An 18,112-nucleotide genomic window follows, 5' to 3' on the forward strand; every position below is an offset into this window, starting at 1 on the left:
TACCCTATTCACCTAGTGTCTTACCTTCAATACATTGAACAAGAAAGGGTTAATATACAAAATTGCCCAAGGGATATCACTGGGCACCCTCCTAAATCTTAAAGACATACCCCTGGTCTACAAGATTCTGCAAAAAAAAAAAAAACTTTAACCGACAAAACCAGGTCTGACCCCATGGCTGCCGGACTATTACTAGACACCTATAGGAACACATAGTAAAAAAAAGCTATTGGAATGTTTTTGGCAGATTGGCGGAAAAAAAGCCTAACTTTCCCTAACTATAGGCTAGATTATTCCTTTGAAAATATAACAGCAGAACAAAGTCCGTTCAACTGTTTGTAGACGATATGTGTATGCTGTAATCACGTGTGTAAAAATGATAGCCTTAGAGTATGCTACCTAACTCGCTGCAAAAGTAGGCTACCCATACCAGGCCATCACTACCGGATCTGCTCCACACTCATCAGCTAAGGAGCTACGTCACGTTGACGGGACGAAATAAGACACTGTTTCCTGGTATCGCACCCAAGTGAATTTATGAAATTCCTCACTTCCCCCGCAATCTGTAGATGCATTAGGACCAACAACCTATACAGGTAAAAACAATACGGGTATGTATTGAACTATTACATGTAATATCAAACATAGCCTGCCGATACCCATCTTTAAAAAAAAAACGCCTCTCAGAATCAAACGGCAGTAGAAGAAAACAAGGAAACAAAACTTTTACACACCCATGCTGATTTATTTGCATTTAGAGACAGCATGACATGGTCGAGGAAGTAAACTTGCACCATTTTAGTCTAGTCGTTTTCCTCATTGTAATGCACCATTGTGGCGCATGTGTGACATTTTTGTTTCTGTAAAGAAATACGCTGGCATATTCATAACTCTAGTTTGAATTTGGCGGAATTGCTTCTACAGAAATTGTCGTAGCTATGTAGCCTAGACTATAGTTCCCGGTTTCTTTTAACCAGTGCTAAAATGGACAAGCCCTCAAATGTTTTAAGTGTTGAATATTAATGGTATGAAATAGGCTAACTCGACCGGCTAGCCACAAAAGACAGCATAAGTCTTACTTCTTAAGTTCTTCAATTATGTATAATTGTTTGTTTGGCTATGGGCTGCGTAGCCTGTAGCAGATTGCTTCTTTTAACATAGCCTATTAATTCAGTTTAATTTGTACCAATAGTAGCCTACAGCTAATGTAAAAGCACCTTTTAATTGATCAGCTGTTTTAACTCATTCTTTTGACACCTCCACCCAATAGGGAAGATGGACCCCAAATCCCCTGCAGCTACTGATTTGTCCAAGGGATCACCAAATAATAAAGAGGAAATGACTACTGAACAGACCGCACAGGAAGGATCCTCTTCTAGGGTTATCACTGTAGTTTTTGTATCACTTCTACTGGACCTTCTTGGGTTTACCCTCATTCTTCCTCTTCTTCCCTCCATCTTAGACCACTACAGTAAAAAAGACGTAAGTGTCCTATTATTATGTACCCTAATATTTTTCAGTGGGTTGAATAGGAACTCATTATGGTGGTAAGCCTGCCGACAGCAGTCTAAATTAGCTGCGCTGAAAGCACATGTTGTTAATGTCAAATCAGAGTATTTTCTGAATATATTTGTTTGTGTAAATGCATCCTATTTGTGTCAGGATTTTTTTGTGAATTTGAGTAAACATCTGGATATATCTTTCCATGCTCCGTGCCAGTGCTACTCATATCCCCAACTGTTTTTTAAAAACCTGCCCTCTGGTATTCCCACGTTACAAGCCACAGAAGCATTATTCAGTGCACGTCAAGGGCCATCTTTAACATCTTGATAGCACCAGACCAGAGCTAATATAAACACCTCAGAACACCGAAAGTTAAACTTAAAGCAGAGGGATGCATGTTGTAGTAGACAGTGTTCAACAGCTTTCTTGATTCCTTGCCTAGTACTTCAAAGCAATATCACAAGATCCTGTCTGAATCTAGCAAACTAGCTTTGAAACAACATTAACAACCCAGTATACATTAAAAGCTTGGTAACAATATTTTAATTTATCTTTCATTCGTATCTTTCATTACATATTTAAATTAGGGCTGTCAAGCGATTAAAAGCAATGAATCGAATTAATTACATACTCTGTGATTAATTAATCTAAATGAATTGCATGCATCCATTTTTGATATGAACATATTTTAAAAATATTTCAATTGACATTTTGGCAGATGAGTGAATCAATGAAAAGCCAAACCAGCATTATAGAGTCAGTCAGTTTCAGGTATTTTTGGTGACTAGAGCTCCCCCTAAAGTCGTGATATATTTATATTTTACTTTGCCGTTGTAAAATGCTTACTTCTCTTGGATGAATGGCCCAGTAGCCTGTGGCGTAGGAAATGGAAGCTCTTTATAGTGCATGTCACTAATGTTTATAAAAAAATAGGCCTATATTTAATTTAATAAAAACAATAGGCCTATATTTAATTTAATAAAAACAATAGGTCTATATTTAATTGCTTGTAGAATCAGCTGCCATCTGATATAAGAACTGCCCCCAAATCCAGGCTAAAAACCCACCTATCTCTGGCCTTCTCTGCCCTCTAACATGCTATGCTTGTTTTCTGTGTCCTGCTGTTCCTTGTTGAATGTGTAGATGTATGTGTATATGTATTTTATTTTATTTCTGTTTTGATTGCACTCTGTACAGCACTCAGGCTGCGTAGACTGCGTATAAATGTGCTTTAGAAATAAATTTTACTTACTTACTTACGTGTTACTTGTGAGAATAACTGTATTATATTGTTGTACCTTTTCAATTTGTAACATTATACATTTTTTAACAGGATGCTGTCTACAATTCTCTGCAGAATGTGGTGGACTGGTTTAGAGTTGCTGTTGGAATTCCTCTTGACTTAAAATATAATAGTGTTCTTTTCGGAGGCAAGTACAGCATTCCTCTGAAAGCATGGTTGATGGTCTTCCATTAGCATAATTTACTTACCTGCCCTAAACAGCAACTTTTCATTGATTTTTTGTCATAGCAAAATGTCTGACTGTTTCAAACAATTCAATGTCCCTGTACACTGGAGTTGTGGTAAATCAAACCTAATACAAAGGGTGGGCCGGAGGGTGTATACAGCACTATAATGTTGCTAAAAACACTAATGATTTAAAATTGTTTGTATTTTCTGCCTTGTAGGATTAATTGGATCCCTTTTTTCTTTTCTTCAATTCCTTTCTTCTCCTGTGATGGGAGCTGCATCTGATTGCTATGGCAGAAGACCATTGATACTGCTCACGACAGTAAGTTTGTTCCTTGAGAATGGTTCCCTGTCTGCCTGTCTAAAAATTAACTGTTACAAACATATGATATATTTTATTCAACAAAACAGCAATAAATATGCTGATTCAAGGCAGCACAACTTTTGTTGGTTATGTTTCAGTTGTGTAATATTATGAGTACATAGTACAGCAGTCCCTCTGGGATTTCAAGTTTTTTTTTATGCTTCTGCAATGGCAATGTAAGGACCCTGTTCATGTTGCAGAGCACTTGTCATGCCATTTTGAGTCAGTTAGAAGGCACAAAAGTACAGTTTAGAACAGTGTTTCTTTATTTAGAAAGTTGAATCCGCATTTTCCTCTGGAGTTAAACGTTTGTTTGTAGGCCGTATACCAAGGCTGTGTATTGATGTTGTGACAAGCTATGTTGAAATGAATAAATATCAGAACAAGAGGCTTTTGCGCAATAGTCAAAAGATAATATGCACCTTAATTGTAGCCTAGGAGAGTTTGCGAGGTGGAAAACGAGAGGAAAGCGTTTAAAATGTCCATTTAAATAGTAGGCTAATATAATGCACTGTTGAGCGTTTTAAATCCGAAATAAGGAATATGAGGAGGCTGCTATTAACTTTAAAGAGTACACCTACAACTGAAACTATCTACAGCCTATGACGCAAATTGAATAGCCATGTCCGGTATATGGATGTCTTCTTTAGTTGACTAGATTTGAATCGGTCAAGTTGAAGAGCTGGTGTCCGTTAATGTTCGTGCAAATAGGCTGATTCATGTCCCTTGCATTTTGCAACTGCAAGAGGCGCCCCACAGAAATGTTTCATTTTGCAAGTGAGATGTCCACGCTGTCCCCTCTGCGACACGTTCACCCTCCAGTTTCAGAGCTATTCTAAATGCTAAATTGCACAGAGGGACGTGACTGTGGTAAACAAACTATTATCCTAATAGAAAACTGATAGCTTTCCTGGCTAAGGTATAAGTTAGACAACATAAATTGTGCTGACGACCCAAATAAAATCTCCTGCGACCCACCCGTGGGTCGCGACCCAGTCTTTGGGAAACACTGGTTTAGAACATGCCCCCATAATGCAGCTTGTAAGCACTTGTAACCGCGCTAACTCGCGTCAGACAGCACTGATTTTTTTCACGTTTTTTCTGACCGACAGTATTCTGTGAACATGATAAACTGAGCTCTGTGTTAAAATTGGCCGGATTTCTAAACATTTCAAACGTTGAATAGTTGAATAACTTAAATTGCTGAAGACAGGTCAGCAGAAAAACAATACATGTCTTTGCTATTATGTTTGTTGGTAAGACATATGTGTTTGTGGATGTCTGCAGAAGGATGTCTGTAACCATCTGGCTGAATATTTTGTGAGGTACTGTTTGGAAGCTACAGTGATGAGTCAGATTTGCAGAAAGGTTTCAGTGGTTGACAAAACTGCAAATTGTCCAGAATTTGCGGGGATTGGTTGATATTGCGTTAATGGTTGTAATCACACCAGTACAAAATCCTGGATAGACTGACTACCATACCATTTGCTTCTCATGAATGTAAATACTGTACAGACTTACATAGATGACATTTATCTATGCATAATCCTACAAAATAGAAAGACATGTGTGCCTAATATGAGTCCTACATATGAGTCACGTTTATGTAATTTCTAAGAATCTTTTTACCTGTAATGTCAGCAAGTCATCCTATAATCACTTCCACATGATCTTCAGTTTGCACAATGTGTCGTCATCCGTCTCAATCATCGAGAAAAGTCCCCCACACATTAAAAAAACTGAATTTCATGATCTTCATTTTCCTTTTTCTCATTATTGTCCTACTTCAAATCATTTTACAGAAAGTAGAAATTAATGTGTTCTCTGCAGTTTATGATGTCTATTTTCTTTGTGTTAATTTATCTCATTGGACGGTATTTCCTACAAGCCACTGTTTTTTCCCCATGTGTTTTCCCTCCAATATACAGTTTTTTTCCCTTATGTAACCTACTGTGTACTGTATGGTATGTTTAATGATTAATCTACTATGTAAAAAGATTAATATTATATGCCTAATACATTTAAATATGTTTTATTATATTCTTAGGTGGGTGTGATGACCTCCTATCTCCTATGGGTGTTTTCTCACAGTTTCAGCATCTTCCTTCTGTCTCGTGTTGTCGGTGGGATTTGTAAAGGCAATGTCAGTCTCTGCACGGCCATGGTGGCTGATCAGCGTAATCCACAGGCTAGAAATCGAGGAATGGTTAGTAACTGGTAGAAACCGTGTCTTTTCTACCTTTTCATATGTTTGTTATGATTATGGTTATTGTATTTAGCTTTTGTCCAAAGCATCTTACAGAATATAAACCTTACAATAGTTAATATTAACAGTAAACAGTTTTTTTTTTAAAGTTGGTAAGCCAAAATTAAGCAATATACTAATAATAACAATAATGTTATGGTTAAATGGTGGTTCAAACTCAAAGTGTTTTACAGTTGAAGCAGGCAAACTAAAATGATGCAAGCTACAGAGACTTAGAGGGTCGAAGACTTAAAGGGATGGTTTGCTGTAAACACAACCTAGGGTCTATTTATAGAAGATAACAAGTTCAGACTTTTGTTTGGGAGCAAAATGACATAAATTACAGGAATTTTGAGCTAGACTGTTGCTTGTAGCAGTGGGCATGGAGCCACGTAAAAAAATGCTATTTTTAAAGCACTGTCAAAAATCAAAATAGCCTTACACGTCAGTTGTAATGTGGAGAGGGTCCCTATAGACAAAATTGAAGTATTCTAAACTTTGAAAGTGTACAAAGAGGTTATAACAAGGGCTGTTTGTGAAGCCTTAGCTTGTCTTCTGTCGCTTCAAATCAGTGGGTGTGTTCAACTTCTTGCAGCGCTGTTCAAATCTAGCTGGACGTTACAATGCAAACATCCATCACATATAGCCAGATCTGCACAGCACAGATCCAGCCAATCATGTTCGTGTGCTGTCTCTTCCAGCACCTTGGTACATTCAAAAAGTTTCTGTTTAAGCACCATTTGTAAAACTATTTAATTTCTTATTGTTGTTTTACTTTTATCAAATGTATTGTAAATCATTTGTACAAAACCATCTTTTAAACACCTTAACTGTAATATCATATTTTGTTTAACTAGGCTATGATAGGTGTTGCCTTCTCCCTTGGATTCACATTGGGACCAATACTGGGCGCCTATTTTGCACAAAGGACTAAAGAAGTTGAGGAGTTTTATCAGGGACCAGCTTTATTAGCCCTGGCTTTCTCTGTGGCGGATCTGTTTTTCATCTTTGCCATGTTACCAGAAACTTTACACAGAGACAATGAGGTAAGCTTGCCAATAGAGTACATGCAAACACTTGAGCCTTTAAAGTAACATAATGTTGGAATTCCTCTATTTGTCAATCCTCAATGTACTGGGTACCCATTTAAGTTCTAGAGGGGTACCCAGCACCTTTCATGAGTTTCCATTCAGGTGCTCTTTGCAGGGCAGAAACATTTTCTTACATTCATTCTGAGTTTGTTTGTTCATTCTCAATAGTTACTATGTATGATGTCAGTGGCGGAACAAGTCAGAGCTGGGCCGGGGGCGGGGCACATGACCGGGCCCTTTATTAAACTCATCATAACATAATTTTACAACATAGGCTATGTCCGCAACAGCGGGTCTTACAAGCGTCAGCCCCACGGAGAGCAACTATGTAATTTTGAAGTCCATCGAACGTACATGAAGTGTAACCAAGAGAACAACAACAAAAACATTAGGCTACATGACCCCTAATAATAAAACAACAATAATACGCAGCACTATTTGAAGGGCATACGACGAGCCTTGCGCTCCGCGAACTCGTCCACGATGCTCTGTGTATGTCCATTTTCTTTGCTCTCTCATTCTCTATGGTGGTTTTTAATGATCTTTAACTTGGAGAATGAGCGCTCAGAGGTTGCAACGGTGACGGGAAGAGTCAAAAATAAAATAAGGGCGGTGCAAATCTCACTGAATGCAGAAGTTACTGCTGGGTGGTTGCATTGGCGGAGCGAGGGGGTGGTTTCGGGTGCTCAAGCCCCGAATCTCTTTTCAAAAGCCCCATTACAAATACACAGGATTAGATGTTAAAATCCCTTGTGCCAAAATCCAAGGTAAAAACACATTCAGAAGCCCCTGCTCAAGTTTAACTTTAAAAAGCACACTACCCACAAATCCGCCAACAAATGGTCACAAGCACAATACAAATGGCCCATCCAACAGCAGTATATAGTATGCGGCATGTCATTGGGGTTATCAAGTGGGCACCCTCATTCACCGATGTTTCGTTAAGTTAGGCCCACGACACCTCATGAAGGCTAAACAGTGAAACCAGTGTCCTGGAGACACTCCCCTCCATGCTGCCACCATATTACCACATTGAAATATCCAGTACCCAAAATACTCTTAACCAGCCCAGGCATGGTCAAGGTTGGCTAGGTTGGTCCGTCCCGTTGATGTGGACTGAACCATCGCCATAAAAAACCCTGGCCAACCAACCATCAAGGCACAGCCCATCACAAACACAAAACAAATTAGCCAGTTAGCTTAGCCAGTTAGCTTAGGCCCCATCACAAAACACAAAACAAATTAGCCAGTTAGCTTATGCCCCATGCTGCCACCATATTACCACAACAAACATCCAAATACCCTTAACCAACCTACCACAAACCCACGTGCACCGATTTCAATAGGCCTTAATCGTGCACTCCAACCTCGCTTAGCTGCCTCCTCTGCTATTTCAGTTTATGTAGCTCTCTTTAGCTCATTGGCCACTTCCACTCTGTCTTCCCAAGGAACAGTGAGTTCAATGAAGTAAACTATCTTCTCTGAATCCGACCATAGAATTACGTCGGGTCGTAGTTTAGTACTCACTATATGTGGAGGTACCGCCATCTGCTGGCCAAGATCAACCTTAATTTCCCAGCCCGCCCCATTTTTCAACTGGCCGGTTTTACACCTGGCCTTCGCGGAAAAAGGTTTATCCCCCTGACGTACAAAGTTAATTTGCCTTACCCCTTTACTAGCTGCTAATGAATTGACTTCTCTCCTTTTATCCTCTATTGCCGCTGCCACACATTTCAATACCTGGTTATGACACCACGTATACCGCCCCTGGGTGAGACTTACCTTGCATCCTGATAGGATATGGTGGAGACTGCCCACACACGAGCAAAGTATGCATTTATCATCCTCACCAAACCATTGACTTAAATTCTTGGGAGATAGGAGCATATCATATGTAGCACCTAACATAAATCTGATCTTACCAGCTTCCATGCCCCATAGATCTTTCCATTTAATCCGTCTTTTTTCCACCCCTTCCCAGTTCACCCACTGCCCTTGTTTTGCCTGCAACACTGCCTTAGTACATCTTACAGCCTCCTCCTGTCTATGCATTATATATTTATATATATTTGCATTATACATAATATTTGTGTTTTCAATTTCCAACGATTCTAATTTCTAATTTAACTTCCCCTCGCTTTCTCTATAAATGTTACAAAATGTAGCCTACTATTACTGAGCAAATATCCCTTACTTTCAAAGCCCAATATTGACAGATAATCTGATTTCCCACACGATGAGCTTAGGCAATGACAGAGCCGAGATGCGGTTTACGTCATAAACCTGGCAGGAAAGTTCAGAGCGGTGCAGTCAGTTTAAACAGCAAGCCGTTAAGAAAAACTATTGTCAAGACATTAGGCAATTAGGCTACTGTACCCCGGAATACAAAAATAAACTTCAGAAAGACAGAAAGTTTGTTGTTCTGTATTCTGTAGCCATTCTGTAGTCTCAATGACCGAATCAGTAGATATACCTGTTGTCAGTTGAGTTCGTTCAATTAATTTATTGTAGGCTAGTAGCCTAGGCAAATATGAAACCGACATGTAACGTGGCTACCGGCGGGATTTTGAACTTGCATGTTTCATGCATTTTAGGGCAAAAAATACCATGGGATAGATGTGTTCTCCATTTGAGGAACGTAATCAATTGCGGACGTGCACAGACAGCGCATATAGACCTAGGTTAGGCTACTTTCACTTTCTAGAGCGCATTCATTAGGCTACGTAAAAGATACTTCATACCAAAACAGCGATCAAACATGATCAAATGTATCATGACGTGTTGTGACAAACAGTGCTGGCGCTCCGCACACGCACATCACGCACTGCGCGTAGGGCACCAAGTGCCTGGGGGGCACCAAAAAATCTGGGTCGTGAAAAATCACCACAATAGGCTACTAGTATTAATAACAAATAAAATATGTCTATGTTAATATGCAAAAGCAATACAAAAGTAATATAGGCTAAAAGGTGAATCTCCTGTGCAGCCCTCTCTCCAGTCTCCCTCTGGCGCCCCCCTCCCCCACCTCCCAGTGGGGCACTAAAGGGCGGAAAAAAGGAAAAAGAAGAGACAGCGGGATGATGCTCGCGCTTCACTTGCGGTTAAGACAATGTTTTAAATAAATAAAAAAAAAAGTTTTGTAGCCCTTGCGTGTATGCATGTGCTTATGCCAGGTAATACTACTACCGTCAATACACTTTGTAACGTAAGCTCCTACTAGCCATGTTCATGTTCAAGTGTTACATTGCAAATTATTTGATGCTGGCTAGCTAGTTATTTTACGTTGTGGATATGGATATGGGTTATTGAATGCAATTCAACACTTTCCTTTAACGTTAGCAATCGGTGCATAAGACTAGCAATCGTTCCTCAGGTTGCTAGCTAGCAATGCTATTTCTGATTATTCTTAATCTGGGTTTGCTATTTCTTTGAGCCATCAGAGATATAGTCAGGTAACTTTAGCCTATTAGCCTAGTTTGCTTTGCATTTCAGGACGCTTTTTTGGCGTTTGTTATCAATTATTAAACGATCTAATTGTGTAGTGAAAACGTAACGCTACAAGTGACACTTTCACAACGTAATGAAATGATGATTGGGAACAACTCTTGGTAAGGTGAACTTTGGAAAAACCCTGCAACTGAACATGATATGATTTTGCCAAATTAGACAGCTTTAGATAAATTTACTAGTTGTTGTTCTATGCGGTCATTTACAAGAGGTTCATACTAGGCCAAGGGCGACATCTGTTGGTGAAACTGCAATTAGTGAAACGGCACCACCAAGCATTTGTGCTTAGGGCACCCAAATGGCTAGCGCCGGCCCTGGTCAAAAAGACTTACTCCAATTAGAAAATCGAAACCAAAATCGTGTAAGTGTTCTCTCATTGACGCCTGTAGGAGACGATCCAATTTTGTAAATTTGCACGTCGTAAAGTTCAATATGAGAGTTAAAATAAAGCCAGTCATACAGCAGAACATTTTATTCAATATTTTACACCTACTAAATCATCAAAGTAAATTTCAAAACTTTTCAGCAACTGTGAGTCATAACTCGTCCTGACTGGGGCAACCTATAAGCCTAATACGTCCCACTCTGATGAAAATGATTGAAAAGAAACCGTTTGCATGATCTTAGCTCCTCCGGCCTTGTGCCGTGGGAGAGGCCCGTCCCACCTTACCCGGAGGTGGGGGAGGGGCGCCCTCGCACCGGGCCCCTGCGGGTCCCGGGCGGGGGGCGTGCCGCACCCCCTCAAGCTCCGCCCCTGTATGATGTAGCCCTATAGATATTCTAGTAAATGTGTAGGACTAATTCATTTTTAGCCCTTAACGTATAGCAGGACATAATTAACACTGGACCGAACAACAATGCTTTTCTACAGTTGTGAGTATGTCGTTATTTTAACAAAAGCTGTGTCGTACCATGGTGGTTTAGCAACGACTAAGCTACCCTTTCTAAAAAAGAAGCTTAGAGTGGTAGAGAAAACCAAGTATTTCAAGTTGTTCCAAACATTCATAAGGGATGTTCAGACTACAGTAGGCCTTCTAACAGTGTTGTAGTTCATCAACTGGATGTGTTTTCCCTGCGTTCATTAGGGAAACATTAGGCTGCACTCAGGCTATGACCGTATTGGCAAGCATTTATAATCGTGCCAATGGATGAGAGCTGGGTGGAGTATATGATGAATAGGTGAATGTGTGACCTGAAAGAAAAAACTGTCAGATTAAATGCACTTGAAGTAAATAGTGGCGAATGAAACACACATAGGACCCTATTTTGCACCCTGGCGAATGGCGTAAAACTCGTTTTCCACCCGGCGCAAAGTTTTTCAACTCAAATTATTTTCTTATTTTGCACGTCTATTTTTTAAATAATGTGCCCAGGGGTGTGGTAACTAACAACCTAGGAAGTGGCCTAGCGCATTGTCTAAAATCGCTATTGTACACTACCTAAAATGCATTTCGCCACTGACCAAGAGAAAACTGGTCAGAAATCTATGGCGAGTTGTTTATATGTTATTTGGTTTTAATTGTTTTATTCGACCCTTTTCGTTATAAAATATGATACAGCTTTGCACCATACATAAAAAAACAAAAAAAAACAAAGTCAGGATAACACAATAAAGTCCTGGGGCTTATTTCCATTTTAAGAGCGTATTGTCAACGGTCATATTGGCGGGTGCACAACACACCATCCTTCTATCATCCATGAACGCGAACCAGCGTACGTCAATGCAAAACATTACAAATTACACGATTACAATGGGAGATATAATAAGAATAAAGATATAATGAAATACATTACAAATTACACGATGAGTAGTTATTCACCATCATTTGCAAATTGGTAATGAAGGTCAAAAGTGATTAGAGGAGAGGTGAGACACACATATGGAGCACAGCAGAAGATGCACTGTCACAAGATAAAAGCAACTACTCCTGTTTTCGATGGTAATCCATTGTCAGTCAATAGTGAAAGTAACTTACTGTGTATAACTGTTTTGTCTTTGTTTTGACTGACACCACAGTGAAGTTAGTTTCACTTTGCCAATGAGTTCAAATAATAGACGAGTGCAAATGCGTGAAAGCTATACTATGCTAGGTTTTAGTAATGGTTAGCATGGTTTAGTGGAATGACTGTTCCATACGGTCTCACAAGCAGACTCCATGCGCTTTAGACTGTCCTAATAGGGCCCTTGAAGTAAATGGTGTTGGAATTGTATGAGGTTGAAATAAAAGGTTCCTTCACAATGAAAATGCCATGGAATGCAAATGTAGCATGTTCAATTAATAAATCCATTAGATTTAGATTAAATTGTACTTTACATTAATTTAAATGTAACTTCACTGTATTTCATTGTCACTGAGGACTACAGTGACAGAGGTTTTGACATTGCTACAGATCATGAGGGTGAAGCAGCACAAACTGACAATTGCAAATTCAAAGTCTATAATTCAAATACAATTATTTAATGAGCTCCAGGTTCCTCAGTGAGGTGATCATTCCACAACCTGAATTTTTATCACACTTTTCAGTTTCCGAAGTATCTACCAATCTAGATTCAAACTATTTCATTTTTGTAAAGATTATTGTGAGGTTTGTGAATTAATGCTTTCTACTTTGACATAGGTTAATGACATTAACTCAGTGGTTCAGGGGCCTGGAGACCTTCTTAACCCAGTGGCACTTTTCAACTTCACAGCCATTACAAGGACAGATGTTTCATCCTCAGTCCAGAGTAAGACAAATTATATTGTATATTGGATATTGCAGTCTAAAAATGATCAACATATTATCAGATATTGTAATAGTTAGGGGCTATGTAGAGATGTGCTATGTAGAGATGTGTGAGAAAAGGTCTTAAGAGTATCAATTCTTCAGTCAGACCTTTGAAAGGAGGTAATTGGAGGATTACTGTTATTGCCTGATACATACAGTATATAGATTTACACTTTTCTTGTGTTTGGTATTCAACAGAAATGAAGAACCTTAAAGTTTTGGGCATGGTGTACTTCACATACCTATTTCTGTTCTCTGGACTGGAATTCACGCTGAGTTTTTTAACGCACCAGCGTTTTGGATTCTCCAGGTAAGAACTCAAATTTATAGATAAATTGATACTTATTTATTCATAATAGTTTGTTCTTTAAAATTACTTGATAGCAACCCTGTACTTTACCCTGTACAATATGGACATAATTTGGCCTGCCTAATCAAAAAGTAAGTCATTTTGTAGTTGATAATTCAATGTGCAATTTTCATGCAATTTGAAAATACATTTTCCAGTGAGGTTTATACCAAATATCAGAAACTCAGATGATCTCTGAGAAGGATCTAATCACATCCTCTTGTTGAACAATAACATTGATTCTGACAGTGATTTAGCGATTAGCAAATAGGTATCTACTAGAGGGTGTAAAGATTAACCGATACATATCGGTATCCGTTTTTAACGTGTAAGATACGGCTACATCGATATGTGAAGCCCCGTATCGGAATAAAACTGAAATGAACTGGTCGTTATAATGATTTACTTGTTACGAATAGGTTCACAATCTTTTCTGCTCACTCAGACTCTCATTTACGTTGCAAGCAGCGCATTCATCCCACTTCCTGTTTTGAAACTACACGTGGCACGGATTTGTGGGTAATGCAGTTCGTTTTGGGCTACATTCATTGCCCAAAGTTGTCAAAGGACTTCATTACCCATACATCTACTGCAACTTAAGCACGTGACCACTCGCACTCGGTCGTTTGTTTGACAGTTTTTACTCTTGTTTTTCAAAGTCAAAGTCTGCTTTATTGTCAATTTCTTCACATGTCAAGACATACAAAGAGATCGAAATTACGTTTCCCACTATCCCACGGTGGAGACAAGACATATTTTAACCAATTAGGTCCACAGACAAACATAATATTCAAGTAAACAATATAAAAAGTAAATAAGAAGGCACATACAATGAAGAAATTAGAGCAGCAAAATTTGGTTGAAATTGTGCAATTGTGCATACAGTAGACAGTCAATATAATAGGGCAAAAGTCAGGCCAATAAATGGCTGAGGTAGTTCTGTTTGACCTAAGTATGCAAGTGGCATAGTGGTGCAAGTTATGTAAGAGCAGCAGAAGTGTGTTCAGAAGCGTTTTCAGGACAACAACAACAAGTTGCAAAGTGTACAAGTGGAGTAGTGCAAGGCAGCCATTGTGGGTCCAAAAGTCCAGGATGTTATGTGGCTGAGGGGGGAGAGAGTTCAGCATCCTAACAGCCTGGTGTATGAAGCTGTTGGTGAGTCTGGTGGTGCGGGAGCGCAGGCTTCTGTACCTCTTCCCAGAGGGCAGTGGATCAAACAAATTGTGAGCGGGGTGACTTGAATCACTCACAATTGTGGTCGCCTTGCGAGTAAATGTAAATGTCCTTCAGGGAGGGGAGGGAGGCACCAATAATCCTTCCAGCTGTGTTCACTATGCGCTGCAGGGATGCAGAATGCTTTCCATTCTTCAACTGCATCGAACTGCATTGAATCGCATCGCATCGAATCGTACTGAATCGTTTTTTATGAACATGTATCTTTTCTTGTATCGAATTGTGCCCATGTATCTAGATGTGAATCGTATCGTCTTCAACGAGAGATTCACACCCCCAGTATCTACAGTATATACTGTTAATGTGCATTTTAAATTCCGTTTTTATCTGTAAATTATTGTTTTGGACAAAAGCATATGAAAATAGACAAGTTTGATCACAACCATCACTACTGATTTGGGTATCCAACTTAATCGGTGGTCCAAATAGATATCACCGTTTTAAGTATAGCCTATACACCTACAGTTAGGGCTGGGCGATATATCTGTATTACGACTACGACCGATATATTTTTGAAAACGATATGTAGTTGAGACAATATCGTAATACCGGTATTATGTCAAATAATGGGCCATTTTATCAAAGCCACTTGCTCTTCTGTGTTCAGACCATTCAGATAGCCGCAGCTCTGCTCAACTGCGCCCCTTGCGTGTGCCCGTTCTCCCTCGCAGCACTACAAACTTTCAAACATGATGACACTGAGTCAGATTTTGTTTACCTTGATCAGAGGTTGGTGCTGATGCCTATTCCGTCAGCACATCAACGGCTAGACCGAGAATTCTAGTTGTGAAATCAAAATTCCACTGGAGCTCCAAGCGGTTTTGTACACGCAGATTTAAAGGGAAACTTGGCAGGATTTCCCCCTCTGCTGGAGAAATTGTGCATTATGCTATTTCAAACTGGGAAAAGGTAACGATAAAGCACATGGATTTGTTTACAAGCTAGCGAACGGTTAGAATAAGTTTGGCAGAACTATGTGGATGTTACGAGGTAAGAAACACGATTTAAAACGAGTTTCTTGTTTCTCACTTCTCTTTCCGGGACGGTAAGTCTTAATGTTGCAAGGTTGGTTTTCCGCCTGGGGACGCTAGGCGCAGGGGGAAAGTCACCATTTTCACCGGAACAGGTCATTTAACCATCCGAATGATTTCTAAACGGGTGTATTACGTTGAAATAGTTGCCAAGTGTCCCTTTAAGTTACAACACTGTTTAGCAGCTACAGCTCTTCGACTCCAGGTAAAATGTAATTTTGGTACATAGCCTAGCTAATTTAAATACACTGATGAATGCTTGCGTTTAGCGATATACTTACAACCGGACCCGCGTCACACAGAGCAGGTTGTTTGCGCCATGCCCCTTTTGAGGGGAAAACATTCCCTCAGAACAAGCCAGAGTGAACCGGTAGACATGTACCAACCACACAGCTAAGAAACCCTCCCTGAGTTTCTTTTGCCTACCATGTCCTCAAAAAAAATCCTGACAGAAGAAAATTATGGCTACAAGCCATAAGAAGAGAAGACCGTATGACACTTCTGGTCACTCAGTGGGGTTGTTGTTGCACCACTTCGTACTCGGGAGACTGTAGGGACATGTTTTTATATTAATTGAATTAAGCTTTTGTAGGTATCTTTCACGGTCAACGACCGGCAAAGTGGTTATGTATTGAGTGGTCATATTGATTTGTGGTATTTTTTGTTATTATTTACTCCTGCGATTTCTGTACGAATTACGTTTATTGACCCTAATTTGCGTTGGAGTTAATGAGAGGGGTTGTTTGTTTTCCCCCCGAAAGGGGCGGGAACGTTTGTCACGAGTCAAGTTCCCGGATGTGCCGGTCTAACGTATACAGTAGCAGATCTAAAGTCCTCAGGGAGACAACCTACACGCTGATTTTATTAAGAGGATATGCACGCGACTCGCGAGCAGTTAGGGCATCATTTTTTATGATTCCTGAAACCCCATTCAATCGTGCATAGGGATTTTTCTTACGAACCGGAACATGCAAAAATGAACGCATACAAAACGACGGTAGCGTCTATCACACTCTTGATGAGTGACTCAGTTACGTTGTTTAAGTAGCCTAATTGTTTAAAACTATTTTTTGTTGTTGATGGCAACATGTCTAGGCCATCATAGGCTACATTTGCTTGTCATCTAGGCCCTATCAAACCCTTACGGGTAAAAAACTGCATTGTGTGACAAAACTGCAGGCTTTTTCAATATTGTTGTGCCCAAAATAGCCGATTGCATTGTGCAGTACAATGTAGGCCTGCGTTGTCAGTCAGGGTCAACTTTTGGTCTTTTGTTATTTGTACAGCTTTATCAGAGCAACTGGAGCCTATGCCTATTGTAGGCCTATGTTATTGTTTACACTTTTTTGCACATCTATGTTAGAGCAGTCTGAAATTAATATAATTAAAACTGACTGTGTTGTCATAATTGTTGTGTTGAGTGAATATATGAAGCACTTCGCTCTTTCTGTTTGAAATATCAATATCGTATCGTATTGATATCGTATATCGCCAATCAGCCCCAAAATATCGGGATATCAGTTTTGGTCCATATCACCCAGCCCTACCTACAGTGTACTTTTATACATTTACTCTTTCATGGCAAAGTGAAAGCAGATTTCTACAAAGTAATGTTAGGAATCAGGAACAGAGTATCAGGAACAGAGTTTATTTACAATGATGCGCATCAAGCGAGAGACAGCATGACTTCACCTAAAGATCCATCAGCTGCTCTCACTAGACAAATAGTTTGGGTTTAAGTATCCTTCCAGGCTGACGGGAGATGGCGTTGGTCATCCCATCTCACGTGAACTACACTGAATCAGACTCTGATTAGTGACAACCTGGCAATCCGAAGCAGATGGCTACTGACGCAGCCATGCAGAACAGTGAAACGCTGCAAAGTCATAATATTCCCGCTTATCTAAATACATAGTCACACAGATATACACAGGGACAGTACAGATATCATACAGTCATTACATAGAATCATACTTTTAGTATCAAAGTGACCCACTGATGAGAAATGCAGAACATATTGGACATCATGCAGAACATTAAACCACATATTGGAATATTGGACATGTTCTATTCCACTTTCTCTCAACAGCAACTATTGTCCAAGTTCTTCACCAGTCAAAGCATTTTTGGCGAGTGGAGAAGCTCATATTAAATATCGACTGAAGTTCATCCAAAGGAAATCCTTGACGAAAATCTGATTCAGTCTGCTAGAAAAATATTTATTTTCCAGCAAGATAATGACCTGAAGCAGACAGTGAAAATTATACAGAAATGGTTTAGAACAATGTAGAACAATGTAGATTTTCTTATGTGCCTAAAGGACCGTTCACACCAGGAACAATAACAATAACTATAACCATAACGATAAAAGCTTTCACACTGACCAATGATAAGCAAAGTCTCTCCTTGTGTTAATGAATGTGAAGGCTAAATGTGATTGGCTGTTAGCTTTTTTATCATTCTCAAAATCACTCTGAAAGCGATCCCCAATGATGTTGTTCTTCATGTCATTATTGTAGATAGATAGATAGATAGATACTTTATTGATC

The 18,112-nt window shown here is 39.5% G+C and overlaps 1 protein-coding gene across 3 annotated transcripts in view; it reads left to right on the plus strand.

Annotated features, from left to right (window-relative positions):
• The first annotated feature begins 470 nt into the window (after positions 1–470).
• Positions 471–18,112, plus strand: part of mfsd10 (major facilitator superfamily domain containing 10) — a 53,728-nt gene continuing 36,086 nt past the window's right edge. For 2 of the 3 annotated variants that reach the window (XM_042101413.1, XM_042101411.1), the window contains exons 1-8: positions 471–611; positions 1,271–1,482; positions 2,837–2,933; positions 3,193–3,296; positions 5,386–5,544; positions 6,441–6,629; positions 12,801–12,909; positions 13,149–13,260. In XM_042101413.1, the coding sequence (XP_041957347.1) occupies positions 1,276–1,482; positions 2,837–2,933; positions 3,193–3,296; positions 5,386–5,544; positions 6,441–6,629; positions 12,801–12,909; positions 13,149–13,260 (977 nt within the window). In that variant the 5' untranslated portion in view covers positions 471–611; positions 1,271–1,275. The remainder of the gene's footprint in view (positions 612–1,270; positions 1,483–2,836; positions 2,934–3,192; positions 3,297–5,385; positions 5,545–6,440; positions 6,630–12,800; positions 12,910–13,148; positions 13,261–18,112) is intronic. The other variant, XM_042101412.1, reaches the window with a different exon arrangement.

The sequence above is a fragment of the Alosa sapidissima genome, chromosome 8 (assembly GCF_018492685.1).
Source record: "Alosa sapidissima isolate fAloSap1 chromosome 8, fAloSap1.pri, whole genome shotgun sequence".
Classification (NCBI taxonomy): Eukaryota; Metazoa; Chordata; class Actinopteri; order Clupeiformes; family Clupeidae; genus Alosa; species Alosa sapidissima.